This window comes from Mucor velutinosus, assembly GCF_035048745.1.
Source record: "Mucor velutinosus strain NIH1002 chromosome Unknown tig00000041, whole genome shotgun sequence".
Taxonomy (NCBI): domain Eukaryota; kingdom Fungi; phylum Mucoromycota; class Mucoromycetes; order Mucorales; family Mucoraceae; genus Mucor; species Mucor velutinosus.
The window spans coordinates 3,825,802-3,844,848 of NW_027041905.1; the positions used below are offsets into that span (position 1 = coordinate 3,825,802).

The window sequence follows — 19,047 nt, forward strand, 5'->3', positions numbered from 1 at the left end:
AAACGTAAGCGGGAGAGAGAGAGAGAGTAAGTGTGAATGAAGGTAAATAAAAAGGTATACTATTATATTTGAATGAAAGAGAAAAGAGAGAGAGAGAGAGAGGGAGTGATGGGGATGAAATGACTTTACAAGCACGAACAAAAACTACCAAAACATTTCGACAAAAATCCTCGTTTTTGATCGTCCAGTAACTCGTTCTGCTGCTGTTGTTGCAGTAATAATTGATGGGTAGAATCCATAGTACGATAGCTGACAACACCTGCATCGCTTAGCATGGGTTGAGTGGATCTATACATGTTGTGTTGGTTGCTATATCTCTTGTTGGATAATCGGCGTTGCTGTTTTTGTTGATTTTGTTGCTGTTGTCTGCCTGGACGATCACTGGATACTGCATTATTCAGGGCAACAACGGCGCTGTGTCTGTGGGCACTACGATACAGGTTGGAGCGAGACTAGCGACACTAGTTAATGCAAGATTCGCTTTACCGAAAACACTAGGTATCTTACCTCCCATCCTTTACCGTCGTTCAACAACATCCAATCATAGACACCATCATCTTCTTCCCCTAGTGTATTCAAAACCTTGTCGAATAGGTTTTTCATGTACTCATAGTTGGGATTTTCCTCAAAATCAAGTCGTCGTGCATATTGTAAATAGAGACCAAATTCCTCTATTAAGAGTAAAAGAATAAGCACGCTGTATTTGTATGCTATGCTCACAGTCGCCGCTTTTACCTGGAAATCCTTCGCATAGATCCTTAACGCTTGTTGTTTGTTTCTTTTCACCAATTCGTTCGTATTTCTGCTTGTTGGTAGCAGCTTTCAATCCTTGCCAAGGAAGCGCACCTCGTAGAAAGTACATGAACACATGGCCTAGCGACTCGAGATCATCACGTCTAGACTGTTCTCTGCCTAGATGTGTATTGACGCTCATATAACGAGCTGTACCAGATAAACTCTTCTTTTCTCTGTATGGGATATGCTGCTTTGTCTTTGGATCACGATATAGTTTTGCCATGCCAAAGTCAATTAGGTAGATGGTGTTGGCATACTTTGTGTTGGGTCGCCCAATAAGAAAATTGTCCGGCTTGATATCTCGATAGATAAGATTACGCTCATGGATCGATTGCACACGAGTAATCTTCAAAGAGAAACGTGAATTGTGGGTTTGTGTGATTTTTTTTTTTTTTTTTTTTTTAGCTCGACATGAAACGTACCATTTGTTTTGCTAACATAGCCACTGTTTTTATGCTAAATTTGCGAGAGCACATGTCGAACAAGTCTTCTAAACTAGGGCCTAAGATATCAATCACTAGTATACTGTGTAGGCCCTCCTGGCCAAAGTAATACGCAGTAGGAATACCACCTTGATTTCACACAGAAAAAAAGTGGTTAGGTTGCGTCATGCTAGCAGTAGTGTCGTTCGAGGTACTTACTGATGCCAGCCAAGGTTTTGTATGCTCTGAATTCCTCTCGTAGCTATAATGGTATTGAGTACTTATACAGATCCATATATTGTCCTGTTGTTGCTCTTTACCTGTGGGGCATCGCTTTTCCTGGACTCAAATTTGATAGCGACTTGCTGGTTGTTCATGAGGTTGATACCTGATCTGATAGTTTGAGTGATCTGACGGCTGCACACATAGGAAAGTAGCCAGTTTTTTTTTCTTTTTTTTTTTTTTTTTACCTTCGTAAATGATACCAAAACTGCCTTCGCCTATTTTTCTCCCAACCTTGTAGTGAACACCCACAACGTTGGACGAAGACACAGAGTGTGTTGAAGAATTTGAACGTGTTTGTCGATGCTGACCTGCCATGCTTTTATATATGCTGTAAATATGATATCAAGCCAAGACCTCTTTCTTTGCTGTGTATTAGACAAAACTGTTTGTTGGAAGAATAACAAGAGGAAAAGAAAGCATTTAAATAAAAAAGAGAGACACTCTCTTTTTATGAAATGGCGGGAGAAATAATCATACTATACTCATGGAAAAGGCAACCCATTGTAAATGGTGAGATTATGCGGCCACTCAAATCTAAAGCATGGTAATACACACTGAGCAATCCAGTTGCCGTGCACCTGCAGAGCATCCATGCGCTTGGGCCAAGAGAGGCTACAGGGAGAAGAGAGAAGGGCTGGGCATGTGTAGTAGAGTGGTAAAAATGGAGATGGAAATTTGCAGGTGTCATTCAAGGGCAGCAGCTCATTGTTCATTTGGCACTATGGTGTTCCTGATCTCTATACCAAGCCTATGCTCATTCACTACCGCGGTGTCTTTGTTCTTTAATCGTCTGCGCATATGCTCTAATAGAAACTATACGCAAGCATGCCAAGTGAATATAGATTCGCATTGAAGTAAGATATGCTCTTTTGTAATGGATCCAACAGAAAATTTTAGCGTATTGAAGCAAAAGATTAAGCATGAATTGAAGATTCCTGTCGAGAAGCAGCGCATTGTTTGCAGAGGTAATGACATGGCAGGCAATTTTTCCTTGTTGTATTACATTTACGGTGAGAATACGTACAATATTATTATCAGACTTTGTGGTTATTAGTCTGGGTAACTTCTCATGGTGTATTAGCTTGGCTGGTACTCATTGATGTCGGACCTCTTTATACTTTGGAAAATCGAAATCACTTTGCAACCAATTCAAAATTTTCAATAGAAATCAATATTTGAGCGTTTCGGTAATGGACAAAGCCATTTCAATCAAACTCGAGCCTTCGGAAAACAAATAGGAAACCCCAGGTGAGTTGTGTTGAAATAAAGCTAAAGATTGATTTTATAGATAGTATTTACTAGATGGAGACTATTTACTACGTCTAAAATGTCCAGTGTGCGCTACAGCCGTCATCGGCTCACAAATATGCCGTATCATTGTACTATGATACTGGGATAGTGCATTGCCACTCATTCTAATATTTCTGGCTGAATATTTGGATGTAAAAGCAAGCCCTGAATCTAGATAAATACTTACAATGTCTTTACGCCATTGCATCATAACAAGAACGCACCGATTGACAAGCAGAAGTATAAAATACAGCCAAATTGGACAATTTTCAGGCCGTCATATCTTGGCATGTAGGCCTTTATGAGCCACCGGAATGACGCCAAACAATTGCACTTGAGTAGTTGCAACTTTCTGACACCTTTGCTCAATTTTTTGGGGCCAAAAAAAATCATGGCCAAAAATCGACCAAAAAGCATGAGGTACCCCTCATGCTTTTCATCGAAAATCAAACGATCGCATTTTTCACCTTGAAAAATGAAGACTTTTACTATGGTATATAATAAACCAAAATGTTTCTCTCGATCCAAAGTAGCCTCTAAAACCATTGTTATGAGGTTTTCTTATGCAGAGTATGGCTATTTTCGCTGAAAACCTCATTTCATATTTACCAAATTGCTCAGTACTTTTAGTCAAAACATCTATTACAACTAGCGCCATTGGAAGCGCCTTGAAAAGTACTCTGAGAATGTATTAGGAAGCGTAGGGTGATCATCACAGTTTATATAGTCGAATGTTATAGAATAGTTCAAAGAAGTCGAAAAAGGACAAAATCTGTCCAATCTTGAGCAGAAAAAAAAATAAACTGAGTTTGAATAAATTTTGGCGGTAGCGCTGCTGCTGGCTGACTCAAATGCCTTTCTGATGATGACAATAATGAAGGCAATGATGATTGCGATACTGATTAAATGGGGAGCATAAACTTGAAGCTCAACTCACTATCAAAGAATATGTAATCGCAAATTCCTGATTATGATTGCAGCATTTCAGCATGGCTTGTAAGCATTATGTGTTTCGTTGATCCGTTTTAAAAAGATCACTACCACGGGTTGAAAAGCTATTTCGGTATGCAAGGAGAATATCCTTGAAACTTGTATCAGAATATTCTTTGGTAACGATGGCTGCAATATTGTTGACAGTTGGCAGATTCTGAGTGTGCCTATCTTTACCAACGGCTAGCTCCAATCTCATTTGAGGGTTGGGTCAAATGCGAGCATTCTTGTTAATGTAATTTCACATTTGTTGTTCTTCTTCTTTAACCAAGATTTCATGAGCATACTTGTACATGCGAACAAAGGTTTTTTTGGGCCTTGTCCAGTGCTCGATGTTTTAAATTTTATATGCCTTTAACGACGTTTTTTTTTCTAGTATTTGAGTACTAGCCGATCTATCTCGCTGCGCTAGATGACAGCGTCGCCCTGCGGGCTCTCGCCAAAGACATTTCAAATCAGAGATATCAAGTAGATTTTAAACAATTAATTAATAGCAAAAGAAAATACTTATCAGAGTCAGGAGAGGGAGATGTTCATTCGCTGACACTGCTCTTGCGATGGTGATATAAAGCTAGCCATAAATAAATACAGGACTTGTGTACGATCTACAGCAACTTTTTTGAGATATTGTCATTGCAAAAGACACCTTTACAGGAAAAACTTCCAAGAAAAAAAGGTATTTGGACTAAGCAACTGTCCTTTTAATTCCATGATCCCCATTTAATCAGTATCGCAATCATCATTGCCTTCATTATTGTCATCATCAGAAAGGCATTTGAGTCAGCCAGCAGCAGCGCTACCGCCAAAATTTATTCAAACTCAGTTTATTTTTTTTTCTGCTCAAGATTGGACAGATTTTGTCCTTTTTCGACTTCTTTGAACTATTCTATAACATTCGACTATATAAACTGTGATGATCACCCTACGCTTCCTAATACATTCTCAGAGTACTTTTCAAGGCGCTTCCAATGGCGCTAGTTGTAATAGATGTTTTGACTAAAAGTACTGAGCAATTTGGTAAATATGAAATGAGGTTTTCAGCGAAAATAGCCATACTCTGCATAAGAAAACCTCATAACAATGGTTTTAGAGGCTACTTTGGATCGAGAGAAACATTTTGGTTTATTATATACCATAGTAAAAGTCTTCATTTTCAAGGTGAAAAATGCGATCGTTTGATTTCCGATGAAAAGCATGAGGGGTACCTCATGCTTTTTGGTCGATTTTTGGCCATGATTTTTTTTGGCCCCAAAAAATTGAGCAAAGGTGTCAGAAAGTTGCTACTACTCAAGTGCAATTGTTTGGCGTCATTCCGGTGGCTCATAAAGGCCTACATGTCAAGATATGACGGCCTGAAAATTGTCCAATTTGGCTGTGTTTTTGCTGTATAGCTTTTATTTACACAGCATGAATCACATCTTTGGTAGCTGAAGTCTTCTGGAAGGGCAGTTCTGCAGCCTGTGCAACTTCTAGCTGGAATAGGAGGCAAATTGATTTTGGTAAAGCTAATTCATGCAAATTTTGACGCGCTATGTTGGTAAGCTAATTAATAATGGATATGAGAAGCCAAATTTACTGCTTGAATACTATGGTTTTGCACGATTGCTTCGTTACGGTAAAACCCTCTCAAGGTCAATGCTACCAAGCATTGCCTTGGAACCACAAATCATTCAACCCACAGCCAAACAGCAGGCAAGAAATCACTTGAATTTGATGCTTTATGTTCTTGGGAAAGGGGCTTTTAATCTCTGAGTGGTTACGACGACGCTTTTGTATTCTAGCTTTGTATAAAGATGATACATATCAGAGATGATAAATAAGCAACTTTAATAACTCGTTGCCTAATATTGGCAGGACAGCATTTACAACTATACATATAGACAGTGTAAAGCAATGCCAGGCTGGGCCTCAAGCATGTGCGTCGTCATAGAAAGAGACAAGCGTAACTCTGCAACTCGGTCTTATACGAACCAATATACCCAATATTGCGTTCAAGCGCTATAAGTACGGGGTCAGTAGGTAGACTATAATAATTTTCAAGATGATCCGTATTAAGCCTTTTTCAGAAGATCTCTATATCTAATAGTCCCATTCGTAATATTGCGCTGTGGTGTAATATACGATATCAATTCGCATTTGTGGTATGAATGTAGGCGGTCAAACTTTGATTCAGTCAATAAACATTGACTATTTGCTGATATAATTGCTTCAAATAATAAAGCGCTATACAGTATATGTTCAGCCCAAAAATATTTAGATGCTCCTTTGTATTACGGCGGAGGCCCTAAGAGAAAGCATATTCCAAGCTGTTATTCACAAGCTCCAATTTAATCAGACTTAAATCAAACCATTCGATCCGAAAAAGATGGCATTTGAAAGTATTCAATGCATAAAGATGCATTAATATCCTATTCAACCTAAATTAATTGCAGTAAATTAATCAAACTATGGAGCCGAGGCTTTCGGTCCCTGAACTAGGGCATTCCAAGATCAAAGCATTCGCTGACAACGCGAAGAGAGAGAAAGAAAGAGAGAGAGAGAGGGAGCGCACGCATCAATGTAAATGATGGTATGTTTTATTAAATTCCAAGCGATATGCCAAAATCATTACCAAATGATAATCGAGGTAGCCTAGGTGGGGCGCAATCATCCTGTGCTGATATCGCACTTTCATCCTTGATTTCACTGTCATCACTCATATTGCTATAATTACTATGCGCTGCAGTGTAAGATTTGATATTGGTTGGTATTTGTGGTAATGGAGGTGGTGATGGAGAGCGCACGCCGTCCCCCCTATCAATATAGTCTTCTTCGTCACTATCGTCTATGTACAATCTTGTCAGGCGTCTATTTGCTTTCACAGTAGTATTGTCTGCGTTCGTGGTGGTAGTGGGAAGGGGAGGAAGAGGAGGAAGAGAGGCAGCATTGGTTGGAATAGGTGGCAGTTGCGCGTTGGCATATCTGTTGTTGGGTGGTGGAGGTGGATAGTCAAAGCTGCCGAAACTGCTGCTACAAAAACTACTGTGCATCAGCGACTGTATGTCTGGGTCCACAGTAGATGATGTTCTTCCTCTCATATTGTTGGGAGATAGCATGGATGGGCCCAGCTGTAGCGAGTCATTGGTCAATGATGAGATGGTGGATAATGCAATACGTCTTTGCAACGCGTATGTTGTGCGAGGTGAAAAGAGGGTGGATGAAGCAACTGTGTTCATGGCAGGAGACATGATGGAAGCAGAGTCAGGAGGGAACATTTCTTCTACTGCTTGCACTCCTTCGCCATGTGGTCTCAGTGCAATGGTGGCAGGTAGTCCAGGAGCTGGGCTGAATACCGGCGAGGGAGGTCTAGAATGAAGTGTAGGCTGGCTTTTGTTTGTAGATAGAGTGGCAGATGAGCTCAGGCTGGGTGCATTATGACTACTGGATAGGGATGATTCAGAATAGATGGATTGCAAGTCGTCGTTGCTGGCATCATCCATAGCCGTTGCAGCAACACTCTCAAAGGGTGGATGCTGCTGTCTTGCGTTTTTTCTAATCTGCTGCTGATGCTGCATACGGTCCAGAGTGGGTAGCACATCTGAGCTGGCTGATTTCTGCGACACGGGTGGTGGTGGCAGTGTTGTTTGTGGTGGAAGTCTGTTAAAGGGCATGGATTTGAACAGGTTGGTCTCTTTGCCATTTGCTAAATCGACATTGATGGGCTGCAGTTGCTTTCTATGCATGTGCGATCGCTTCATGGTAGGGGTTGTTGTGCGTGGTCGCTCCTCTGGCTCTCTCTCTGCGTCTATTTGTGGTGATTCTTCAGATGCAGTGCTCAAATCAAAGGCTGAAGCAAATTTCTTGAGTTGTCTTTGGTTGCTGTTGACATCCAAAATGGACGATGATTCAGGTGTAGGTGACAGCAGGCGTCGATGAATGATGTTGCTTGTATTAGTCATGCAGGTATTGACAGCCGGCATAGGCGAGCGAGCTCTCGATGGATTTCCAGTAACAAACATCAGAGGGGTGGTTCTGCCGCCCATGGTACGCTCTTTCACCACACTGTCCTCCTCATCGCTTGTGATAGGCATCATGCTGGTGTCTCTAAGGACACTAAAGCTATCGTCATTGAGGTTGCTGTGATCATCGTCTGTGATGTGGTTGGCTGACTTCCTGAGTTCCGGCTCGTAGCGTAGAAATTCGGATCTGGCCGTCTCTTCAAACGCATACTTCATCATCAGATTACTGCTCTTTTGGTCTACTAACTGGGTCTGTGTGGGATCTTTTCGTGGTATAGATGCAATAATGATAGGCAGCTTTGTCTTGATTTCTTCATACTTCATGCCGAATTGGAAGGTAATCTCAATTTGGTGGTAGATGGACACAAGAGGCGAATCCAATGTGTAGCTGAGATAGGGATGTAGGTTGTGTCGGATCAAACAAGGTCTTTTCCAGGCTGAGGTGGATGCATCCGGCAGGTGAATGAGAGCAGGTATTGTTCTTTTTATGTATTTTATGTGGGTATCTTTGTATTGTGCGAAATCAGCAATTTTCTTGTCGAGATCGAATATGTGAGAGTCTCTGTTGCTGGTTGTCAAGTCTGATTCTGATTTTGAGAGGGATTGACGTCTAGCGAAGCGTATGCGCTGATTAGAAACATGAACTAGAAAAAAGCACATAAAGACAAAGCTTACCTGTAGAGCTCAATCTGAACAACGCGAGTTCGGATCGACTGCACTGGCTTTTGGTTGGCAATGCTGACATATTTGATAGCCATTGGTATATACTCTTGTTCTATACAGACGATTTGCGGGGCATCGATTTCGTAGTGGAATTTTCCAGGCACCGTTCTCTGGTACAGCTTTGTTTCAATCAATGGAGAGAGCTCCTTGTAGGGCAGTAAATGTCTCTTTAGCACGACTGGATATTCTGCAGTCAATGTTCTTGCAATGCCGGTGGAAATGGACACAATGACTTTGTAGTGGATGGTAGCTCGTTTAGCCAGCAAGCTCCTAGGATAGATGTTGGGTATATCCAGCTCCCATGGTATGACATGATCTCCAGCCGGAAAATTGGCTTTTCCAAACAAGGGCACCTTCAGCTTTGGCAGTAAAGGACATGTCATTTCGATGTTGTATGGCTGCTTCAATGTAATGTTGCTGAATCCCTTGAATTTGACCGACATGGTGCGGATTTTGGTGGGTCTGATCAGCGTGAATCGAACATGTCCTTTTAAAACTTTGGACTGTGCTGTTGAATGTAGCTTTGCTGGGCCAATGAAATCCAGATACCCTTCTTTGGGCTCAATTTCTAGTGATTTGAAATCATCCTTCATGATGATAATTCTCTGTTTGAGTAGCTGCAAAATAATGGTGAAATAAGAAAAAAAACAAAAACAAAAAAAAGAGTTGGGGCAAAAAAAAAAAAAAAAGAGGGTTAGCTCAAAGAGACTAAAGATTTGCTTACTGTTTATATAATGTTACTCGAAAAGTGGAGTATTAATGGTTGCACCCAACTTGTAAAACATTAATTCCTCTTTTTTATTCTTCATACAAAAACACATAATGAAACTCGTGTTAGCCTGCTTATTTGCACTGATAGTTTCAGAAGCTTATTTTGCTCCATTTACAAAGGTCGAGGAGAGCTTCAATCTGCAGGCGACCTACGACATCATTCATCAAGTAGGTCAGTTTGACCATGTCCAGTTTCCCGGTGTCGTGCCGCGTACATTTGCAGGCGCCTCTCTTCTGAGCGTCATGGCATGGCCCGTCATTCAATGCGCCCACTTATCGTCCATGGATCAACAAGTATTGGTGCGTGTTATTCTGGCAGCAGGTGTTGTTCTCTCATTGGGACAATTTGCCTCTGGTGTCAAATCTCTGTTCGGCTCAACTACAGCAAACATCACTATTATGCTTATAATTTGTCAATTCCACCTCGTGTTCTGGTCGTCTCGTACTTTGCCAAATACGTTAGCCTTGCCATGGGTTGAGTTGGGCCTGTCTCATTGGCTGTATAGCTTGTCCCAATCCAGTAGTCGTACATATCATTTGAACTGGATGATCCGGTACCTTACATTTGCTGGTGCTGTGTTCAGATTTGAAGTTGGCATCTTGCTGATCATCTTGTTGATAAGTGAATATCTCCATGCGACCATCTCTCTGTCCAGCGTCTTGAAGCAAATGGTTACTACTGCCATCATCAGCTTGCTCATCACCGTGCCCCTTGATTCGTACCTGTGGAATAGATGGCTTTGGCCCGAGGGTATGGTCTTTTACTTTAATGCGATTCTCAACAAGAGTTCAGAGTGGGGCACCTTGCCTTTTCATGCGTATTTTGCCTCATTCTTGCCTCGTTTACTGCTCGTGTCATACCCATTAGCATGCTTGAGTTTTGTTACAAATGAACGTGTGCGTCGCATGTTGATGCCCATGATCATTTACATTGCAGTGTTCTCCTTCTTGCCACACAAGGAATGGAGGTTTATTATCTATACAATCCCTGTATTCACTGCTGCTGCTGCTACTTGCATCTCGAGATCCATTCGGGCCGCTCCTCGTTCTTGGTTACATCGCATTGCGCTTTTGGCTATGCTGGCGGGTGCTGCTGTTTCCTTTGCTATTGCACTCACCATGTTCCAAATCTCTCGCTTGAACTATCCCGGAGGAGAGGCTCTGTATGCATTGCATGAAATTGAAAAGAATAAGCCCTATGTCTATGTGCATATGGATGCTGATACCGCCATGACCGGCGCATCGCTCTACGGCCAATCCAACCCCAATTGGTCCTACTCCAAGAACGAGACGCACAAGAGTCAAGACGACTACTTGGAGACACGTTATACCCACATCATCACATCACAACCAGACTTGTTCGATACAGCACTGTTTGAGATCATTGACGAAACATATGGATTGGACAGAGTACAGCTCAAATCGTTAGACGCATACAAGAAATCGATCCAGAACCACGACATCTCACCCATTGAATTCAGAATGTCACCTAAGTTATACACGCTTCGGCTGATTAATCCCCAAAAAACATGGGTGGAAACCATGTTGCGCAAATATCCCGTTGTGCTCTATAGCAAAAGTTACTGGTAAATATGATTGTGATACGCTTGTCATGGTCTTACAAGAATCTGATTTCTGTTTTGTGTTTATTACGTTTATTTTTTTCTAGTCCTTACTGTATGGCAGCCAAACAACTAATTTCCAAGTACTGCAAGCACATTGAGGTCATTGAAGTGGATCGTCAGAGAAATGGATATGAAATTCAGGATGCCTTGATTGAGTTGACAGGCCAGCGTACGTTCCCCAATTTGTTCAAACATGGTAAAAGCTTGGGTGGCTATGATCGTCTGTCAGCATTAGATAGGGAAGGAAAGTTGGCCGACCTTTGTGATGTCTAGAACGTTGTGCTCTCTGGAAGATCATAATACTGATAAAAAAAAAAGCATTTTGTATATTACCAATGAACATCTATCCCGGCCATGATGTTGAATAAAGACAAATGTATATGCTACATGTATTCACCCAGTATCAAATATTTGATGAGGTATCTTGTTGTGCTACTCGAATGTATTAAAACTTTGTTGTATGATAATCATGGAGCCAATGAGTGTGCCTCAATAAATGTGCCTTTCATTGCTAATCAACGTATGTAATTCATATGTCAAATCATACTTTAGGACAGGCTTTCTTATCGGATGCTATTATGCTGCTCATCTTTTATTCATTCAGCTCATCATCTAGATCAATCTGTATACTGAGGATAGCGTATACTTTGAAACGGAATAGATCACCGTGAACTATTTTTTCTAGTGCTCTTGTCGGGTGAAGTCGTTGTAAGCATTCGCTGATCATCATTAGCTTTATTGAACGTTATGTGATACACACATACATAAATGTAGCGTATGCCTTTGATAAAGCATCTCTATTAATAGCATCACAACTACAAATAGCAAAAAGTGATGATGTCCATGGTAAGCTGCAATTTGATGTGAATGGCAATTTTAATGTTACACTGCCTTAACAAAGCACTGCATTTCATCAGCAAAGGCTTCTGAAATCATGCGCGTCTGTAAAAATCTCTCATCCGAAGCATTTGGAGGAGGCTATCAATAGAAAGTAGCACAGTAGGGTAAATTAATTAATTACATTTACACTTGTTGGAGCATATCTCTTGTCAAAATATATATCAGCTTGTATGCCCGTACATCTTCATCTGATGGACACAGATAGATATCGAGAACTAGATCCTTTCTTAACAACCGAAAACCCAAACAAATGAGTGTTACTAGTATACTACACTTACTTGATCTGAAAGCATTCATGCTGTGTTTATGTCAGTTCAGAGTTTGGGTCGGTGCAACATGGAGACTGCACGAAGAGCCATCCTTCCTTAAGAAACAATGTAAAGTCTCTATTTATGATGGAACGCTCTTGCTACACACTCCATTGCCAGAGGAAGCTCAATTCACATTGTTTGACTAGATCGAATACACGTAATCGATGGTTACAGCGTGGTAATTTTATTGCATAGAGATTATATACGAGGCATAACACAGTTCTTGGCTAAAGATAATATATACAATAGTGGAGAATGAAGGGGGGGGGGGGGAGGACAAGCTAATCTTCGACATGATGCATTAGAACATCCTCCACAGAAACACCTGTAGCAACCTCAACAAGTCCCAAATGCTCCCTTTTCAGCAATTGCAGTACTTTGTTTTGCTCCTTCAGCTTTTCTAAAAGAAACGAAAACAGCTCAAATACCTTGACAAAGTTATCACGATTCTCCCACACGAGCGGAACCAGAGCACTGCGACACTCGATGGCTTGCCATTTTTGAGGGGTCATAACAGAGTATTGTATCAGCGTCATTGTATCTTGTATGATATGCACGGAGAAGATTTTGACCTTTTTGAATGTGGTATATGAGGCAGCCTTGTATTCTGAAATCAAGTGTTTCAAACAATCTGTGGCGTTTTTCAGGTTCTTGAGGGTATCGCCCAGCATGTGTTCAACGTTTTCTTTTTCATTGTAACCAGAGCTTTCGATAATCAATGAGCTGATCAGGGTGTCATAGGTAAGACCAACACCATCCACGAACTTCTTGTTCAGACCGGTTTTCTTATAATCAGTCATCATGTACCAGACAGCATTTGCGTTGAGTTGTTTCTCACACCAAACAAAGGCTAGTGTTTTCGTAAAGTTGCCAAAGTATTTGAAAATGGGAACAAATGCTTCAACAAAAATAGTCCTTTCGTTGTTGCTGGGGATAGGGATAGGGCGATACGTGTTGGCCCAGAAATCCAACAAGGTAAATTTCATGAATTGTATAAGCTTGTCTTCTTTGAATGCACGAGAAATTTCTATCACGCTTTCGTCAAATGCTTCATATGGGAGATCAAGGCACTGTTGGATCCAAGTGAAATGATGTTCTGTCCGGCGTAGACAAGCATTGGTTTTGGCAGTTTGCTGGCAGTGGTGAAATTCTTTCTTTGTGGCTGTTGAGCAATCCTTTGTCTGGCTTGATTTTAAGAGAATTTCAAAGTGGTTTTCCAGCTTTTGCTTGTCGTTTTCTTGAACATATGGTTTATGGGGAGACGAAATGTATGCTGCTGGGACGCTGAATTCATATACTTGCCCTTTCTTGAGAATAGAGAAGCTTCTCGAAGATACCTATGATTTAATGTCAGTCCGTTTGGCTGATGTATTTCTAGTTGATCTACCTTACCTGATTAGAACATGATACAACTGGACAACTATCGAATGGATCTTCCACGGCCTCCGCTTGATTAATCTTTCAAGACAATAATACGTTTGCTATCTAGCAAAAATCAGAGATATAAAGTAACTTACCTCTGTTTTCTGTTTCTTGCTCATGACATTCTTCTAAAAGAGAAGGATTGTTGTCAATAAATAATCTTGTGCAAGATTGTAAGATTATCTATATTACCTGCTGTTGGTAATATTGTCTTTTGACGCTCGAATGATAAGAATCGCGCTCTTGTTCCTCTTGTATAATTTCTTGTTCAGCATTGAATGTCCCAAAGTATACAGCAGCAGTGCTCGAGTTGATAAACTAGCATGCACTAAGTACATTGGCACAAAACACATTTCAACGCATCTTACACTGTAGGCAAACTTTTCATACTGAGCGACCAAATTTTCGATATTGTTGATTTTCTTGGAGTTTCGTGCATTTGCAAATGCTGCTTTTAAAGCATGCTCCGCTTGCAGTTTCGTACGGATATCAAAATCGCGCAAGATCTTAACGTCGAAAATAGGACTGGAGATATTATCTTTAATAATGGATGTAAGTGTTCCCTTTTTTTTAGTTGCTTCTGCCATGATTGAAGAGGCGGATTGTGTCTAAAGCGTGTTCACCTTTTGATACACGCGAGAATGTGAGTATATCCGTAAGCCAATCTCAGTAGCGGAAAAACGTGACGTATTTACTGCATGGCAATAAATATCCTAAGTTGTGGCAAGGTCGCTTTTGCTCAATTCAAAAGCTTCATAACTAATTTACTTGACAATTTAAACAACTGGCAACATATGAGATTGTGTGTCGTCTTATCTCAGTCTGCAATAGATGCACTTTACGAAGAACCACTCGCTTATTCCTATTTAGGTATTCAAAAAGGTTTGCAATTCTTTTTGAGAAGGTAGAGCTCTTTAGCGTTATTGAGGATAGCTGCCATTACGTTCCTCTTTACTATCTTCAGGCGAGAACCTTTTCATTAGAGAATGTAGCTATCTCTTTTGAAAGGGTGAAAGGTGTTCTTCTCTATTTGGTTGAGGTAGTAACTTTGGAAGGTATATATTGTTCGCTTATTTTAAATGCTGTATAACTAATTCCTTTGACAATTTAAATGGCTGGCAATGTACGAGATTGCGTACCACCTTGTCTCAGTCTGCAATAGATGCACTTTACGAAGAACCACTCGCTTATTCCTATTTAGGTATTCAAAAAGGTTTGCAATTCTTTTTGAGAAGGTAGAGCTCTTTAGCGTTATTGAGGATAGCTGCCATTACGTTCCTCTTTACTATCTTCGGGCGAGAACCTTTTCATTAGAGAGTGTGGCTATCTCTTTTGAAAGGGTGAAAGGTGTTCTTCTCTATTTGGTTGAGGTAGTAACTTTGGAAGGTATATATTGTTCGCTTATTTTAAATGCTGTATAACTAATTCCTTTGACAATTTAAATGGCTGGCAATGTACGAGATTGCGTACCACCTTGTCTCAGTCTGCAATAGATGCACTTTACGAAGAACCGCTCGCTTATTCCTATTTAGGTATTCAAAAAGGTTTGCAATTCTTTTTGAGAAGATAGAGCTCTTTAGCGTTATTGAGGATAGCTGCCATTACGTTCCTCTTTACTATCTTCGGGCGAGAACCTTTTCATTAGAGAATGTAGCTATCTCTTTTGGAGGGGTGAAAGGTGTTCTTCTCAATGTCAGGACTGACCTGAATCCTACCTAATTTGCATGGTTGTTGAGGGGTTGAAGTTTTCGTTCAGCTCATTTGGAACATTTTCTAGGCACCTTAATGCTTCTTTGGCACACAAAGCCCTGCTATTTCATGATCTCATTTATAAAATAAAAACTCATGGCTAGTTTAATATATGTAATACTGGCCGATCTATCTCGCTACGCTCGATGTCAGCGTCGCCCTGCGGGCTCTCGCCAAAGACATTTAAATCAGATATAATAGAATTTTGGTATATCAAATAGACTTTAAACAATGTATAATTAGTTAGTAAAAGAAAGCTTATATCAGAACCAGGAGGAGGAGAGGATGTATCTCCCTCAGCATCCTTTTTGCTTACACTGATACCAAACGAAGCCTATTATTGGGACAATGTGAAAGAAAGTTCAAATTTTATGCAGCACTTGTACATCACAATCACCAATTTCTGGTGATAGAATTGTCATATCATTCGCTGCTGCTGATGCTCTTAATAAGATGGCGACATAAAGCTGGTCATAAGTAAATACTGAACTTGCGTAAGATCTACAGCGACTTTTCTGAGACATTGCCATTGCAAAATACATCTTCACAAGACAAAGCACCTCAAAAAAAAGTATTTGCGTTAAACGATTGTCGTTTCTGTTCCATGATCCCCATTTAATCAGCATCGCAATCATCATTGTCATCAAAAGAAAGGCATTTAGGTCAGCCAGCAGCAACGCCATCGCTAAAATTGATTCAAACTCAGTTTATTTTTTCTGCTCAAGATTGAACAGGTTTCGTGTTTTTTTCGACTTCTTTAATCTATTTTGTAATATCCGACTATATAAACTGTAATGATCATCCTACGCTTCCTAGTACATTCTTGAAGTACTTTTCAAGGCGCTTTTAATTGCGCTAACTGTAATAAGTGTTCTGACTGAAACTATTGAGCAATTCGGTAAAATTTGAAATGAGGTTTTTGGCCAAAATAGCCATATTTTGCATATAAAAGCCTCATAAAAGTAGTTTCAGAGGTTGCTTTGGATCGAGAGAAACATTTTGACTTAATACATATTATAGTAAAAGTCTTTATTATCAAGGTCAAAAACGCGATCGTTTGATTTTCGATGAAAAGCATGAGGGGCATCTTATGCTTTTTGGTCGATTTTTCACCATGTTTTTTTTTGGTCCACAAAAAGTTGAGCAATGGTATTAGTAATTAAGTACTAGCTCAGGGCAACTGTTTGGTGCTATTCTGGCAATCTTAAATGGTTTTGAACGCTAGAAAACGCAGCCCAAATGCACTCAGATTTTGCTGTATAAGGCATACTCTTGATTAGAAAAGGGTTATACCAGTATACTACTTGCCTGTATATGAAGTAGCTACGTGTATATGGATGTAGAGCATCACATAAGAGTCAGATCCACAGATAATATGAAGAATTTTCGCGTATAAGTGGAGGGTTAAATAAAAGTAGTAGTGTTTTGATAAGATATGCAAGGGCAATCGGTGGCGCGAGCTGCAGCTGCGCAGGTTGGTTCTCAGTGAAGCGAAGCGAAGGTAGAGAGACATCTGAAACATAAACGTTCGTATACATAAGAGTATGTATGTTATTATTGAGGCTCACACTCAAAGTATGGGACTTGAATGAGGTGGGCAATTTTGTATTTGACCAATTTATAGCGAATAAATTTATCAATTATAGAAATAAACATCAGAAGCAACTAAATGGTAGCCAAGCTAAGCTGCAGTACTTTTCAACTCTCAATCTTTCTCTTATTAGCTTCACAAATATTGATTATCTTCATAAAATAATGAATTTAAGCAGCAATCTCTCTTGTTAGAAGCCTCTTTAGACCGCTAGAGTAACATCACAGTTGTCCTGAGCTAGCACTTGATTACTAATACCATTGCTCAACTTTTTGGGGACCAAAAAAACATGGTGAAAAATCGACCAAAAAGCATAAGGTACCCCTCATGCTTTTCATCGAAAATCAAACGATCGCGTTTTTGACCTTGATAATAAAGACTTTTACTATAATATGTATTAAGCCAAAATGTTTCTCTCAATCCAAGACAACTCCTGAAATCTTGTTTGTGCAATCTTTATATGTAAAATCTCTATATTTTGACCAAAAACGTTATTTCATATTTTCCAGGATTACTCAGTGAATTTGTTCAAAACACCTCTTTCAAGTAGCACCATTCGATGCGCCTTGAAAAGTACTTTGAGAAAGCATAAGGGAGTATGGGATGATCATGACGACTTATATAGTCGATTCTGGCAATTTTTTTTTTTTTTTTTTTTTGTAGGGAAGACGAGCTCCAGGTTTTATTCTGGCAAAATAGATTTTCAAATCGATTCAAGGCCTAAAAATTGCCATTTCGAGTGAGAAATGACAATCTGAATTTCAATCAATTTTGGCTGGCGAAATCAGTGCCATACTCATTATAAAGGTAATCAATGCTGCTGAAAGTTTGTAAAAAGGGTATTGCGAATCGAAAGCTACAATAGCTTAGTATGGCTACTCCTTCAGTTTGTTTTCGGTACAGGTTTTCATATCGGTTAGATTTAGTCGATTCAAATTGCGAGCCCAAATCCGAAATGTAAGCTGGTCACCATACTCAACTCTTTTGAGTTTATCAATCATTCTCATTGCCATATTTGCTAAAAAGCGTTGAGGCTGTCACGTCAAGCAAATGATGTCGACATCAATCCCAAATCTTGATAAAGCAAACAGCAGGTGCAGCCGATATAAGGTCGCTTTTCCAGTGGAGCAATGCATAATCGAGTGCAATAAATCGTTTCAAAATATTTGTGGTTTCGTTTTCTACAACAGGAACGTATAAAACAGAAGATTTATTGGTAAACGAAGTATGATTAATCGATGGATAAGTTAGTTGTTTAATCGAAGAGACCGAAACCCATATCCTATATGATCCAAATCAATACAAAGTTTCACACATTTGCCAACAAACTCAACTTACATCATCAGATTCTTCCTTCTCTTCTTCCTTCTCTTCAGCAGCGGGGGCATCAGTGGAAGCGGCAGCAGCACCGGAAGCAGCAGCGGCACCACCAGTAGGGACAGAGGACATCTTCTCCAAACCTTCAGCAGTGAGCTACATGTAAATTGTGAGTGATTTGTTGCCACAATGAAGGATTTCTAGAAGAATTTACCTCATCAACGTTCTTACCCTCGAGGGCAGAGATCAAAGAGGTCAAACGTTCCTCCTCGGCTTCGACACCAACGGAGGCCATAAGGGCCTTGACATCATCAGCAGTAGGGGCGGTCTTACCACCAGCAACGAGAAGAAGGTATGAGGCGAGGTACTTCATGGTCAAAAATAGACAGTATCTGAAAGAGAGAGAGCTATAAAGTGCATCCTTGAGTGAAATATATAAAATGTGAAAATTTTTTTGTGACGTTTTTGCTTGCTACAAGTTCATTCTGCTCTATGATGGCTGATGCTTTCTTGTTTCAATTGTCGAGATGATTAGCTTGGCATTTGACGTTAGGGATGAAAGAGATTGGATACATGGTATGGTAGAGCATTGGGTGGCTTACTATATACAAGTTGGTGGGGGTATGAGATGAAATGGCTCTTTTTTTTTATTCAGTTTACACCTACGATCCGTTACTGTTTGCTTGATTTGACAGGTGGAGTACAATCTTCTGAGGATGAGAAAATCCACAGAATGAGAATTCCCCGCAAAAGCAGTACACTGTACTAATTTTAGAGGGGTTTTTCATGAGATCAGCCTAGATTTTGAGCCATCCTGGAGCAAAGTTTGTTGATATACGTTTATTGTAGTTTTCTTTC

General features: G+C 40.1%; 5 protein-coding genes across 5 annotated transcripts; 1 reads left to right on the forward strand and 4 right to left on the reverse strand.

Moving 5' to 3' along the window:
* Nucleotides 1-125: 125 nt before the first annotated feature.
* On the reverse strand, nt 126-1,817 carry ATC70_001451 (uncharacterized protein; the record flags this gene model as incomplete). The annotated part of the gene is made up of 7 exons (XM_064820846.1): nt 126-452; nt 508-671; nt 736-1,141; nt 1,218-1,366; nt 1,437-1,479; nt 1,538-1,605; nt 1,688-1,817. 7 exons carry the CDS (start codon nt 1,815-1,817, stop codon nt 126-128), a joined length of 1,287 nt encoding a protein of 428 aa, XP_064684766.1.
* A 4,544-nt stretch (nt 1,818-6,361) lies between these two features.
* Nucleotides 6,362-9,096, reverse strand: ATC70_001452 (uncharacterized protein; the record flags this gene model as incomplete). Its single annotated transcript, XM_064820847.1, has 2 exons — nt 6,362-8,390; nt 8,456-9,096. The coding sequence occupies 2 exons, from the start codon at nt 9,094-9,096 to the stop codon at nt 6,362-6,364; spliced, it is 2,670 nt and encodes an 889-aa protein (XP_064684767.1).
* Nucleotides 9,097-9,325: 229 nt separating this feature from the next.
* On the forward strand, nt 9,326-11,172 carry ATC70_001453 (uncharacterized protein; the record flags this gene model as incomplete). The annotated part of the gene is made up of 2 exons (XM_064820848.1): nt 9,326-10,860; nt 10,944-11,172. 2 exons carry the CDS (start codon nt 9,326-9,328, stop codon nt 11,170-11,172), a joined length of 1,764 nt encoding a protein of 587 aa, XP_064684768.1.
* Nucleotides 11,173-12,391: 1,219 nt separating this feature from the next.
* Nucleotides 12,392-14,119, reverse strand: HTS1_1 (Cytoplasmic and mitochondrial histidine tRNA synthetase; the record flags this gene model as incomplete). Its single annotated transcript, XM_064820849.1, has 5 exons — nt 12,392-13,447; nt 13,503-13,568; nt 13,628-13,660; nt 13,725-13,850; nt 13,901-14,119. The coding sequence occupies 5 exons, from the start codon at nt 14,117-14,119 to the stop codon at nt 12,392-12,394; spliced, it is 1,500 nt and encodes a 499-aa protein (XP_064684769.1).
* A 4,008-nt stretch (nt 14,120-18,127) lies between these two features.
* On the reverse strand, nt 18,128-18,562 carry SLT11 (Pre-mRNA-splicing factor slt11; the record flags this gene model as incomplete). The annotated part of the gene is made up of 3 exons (XM_064820850.1): nt 18,128-18,154; nt 18,211-18,345; nt 18,404-18,562. The coding sequence occupies 3 exons, from the start codon at nt 18,560-18,562 to the stop codon at nt 18,128-18,130; spliced, it is 321 nt and encodes a 106-aa protein (XP_064684770.1).
* Between the last annotated feature and the right edge of the window lie 485 nt (nt 18,563-19,047).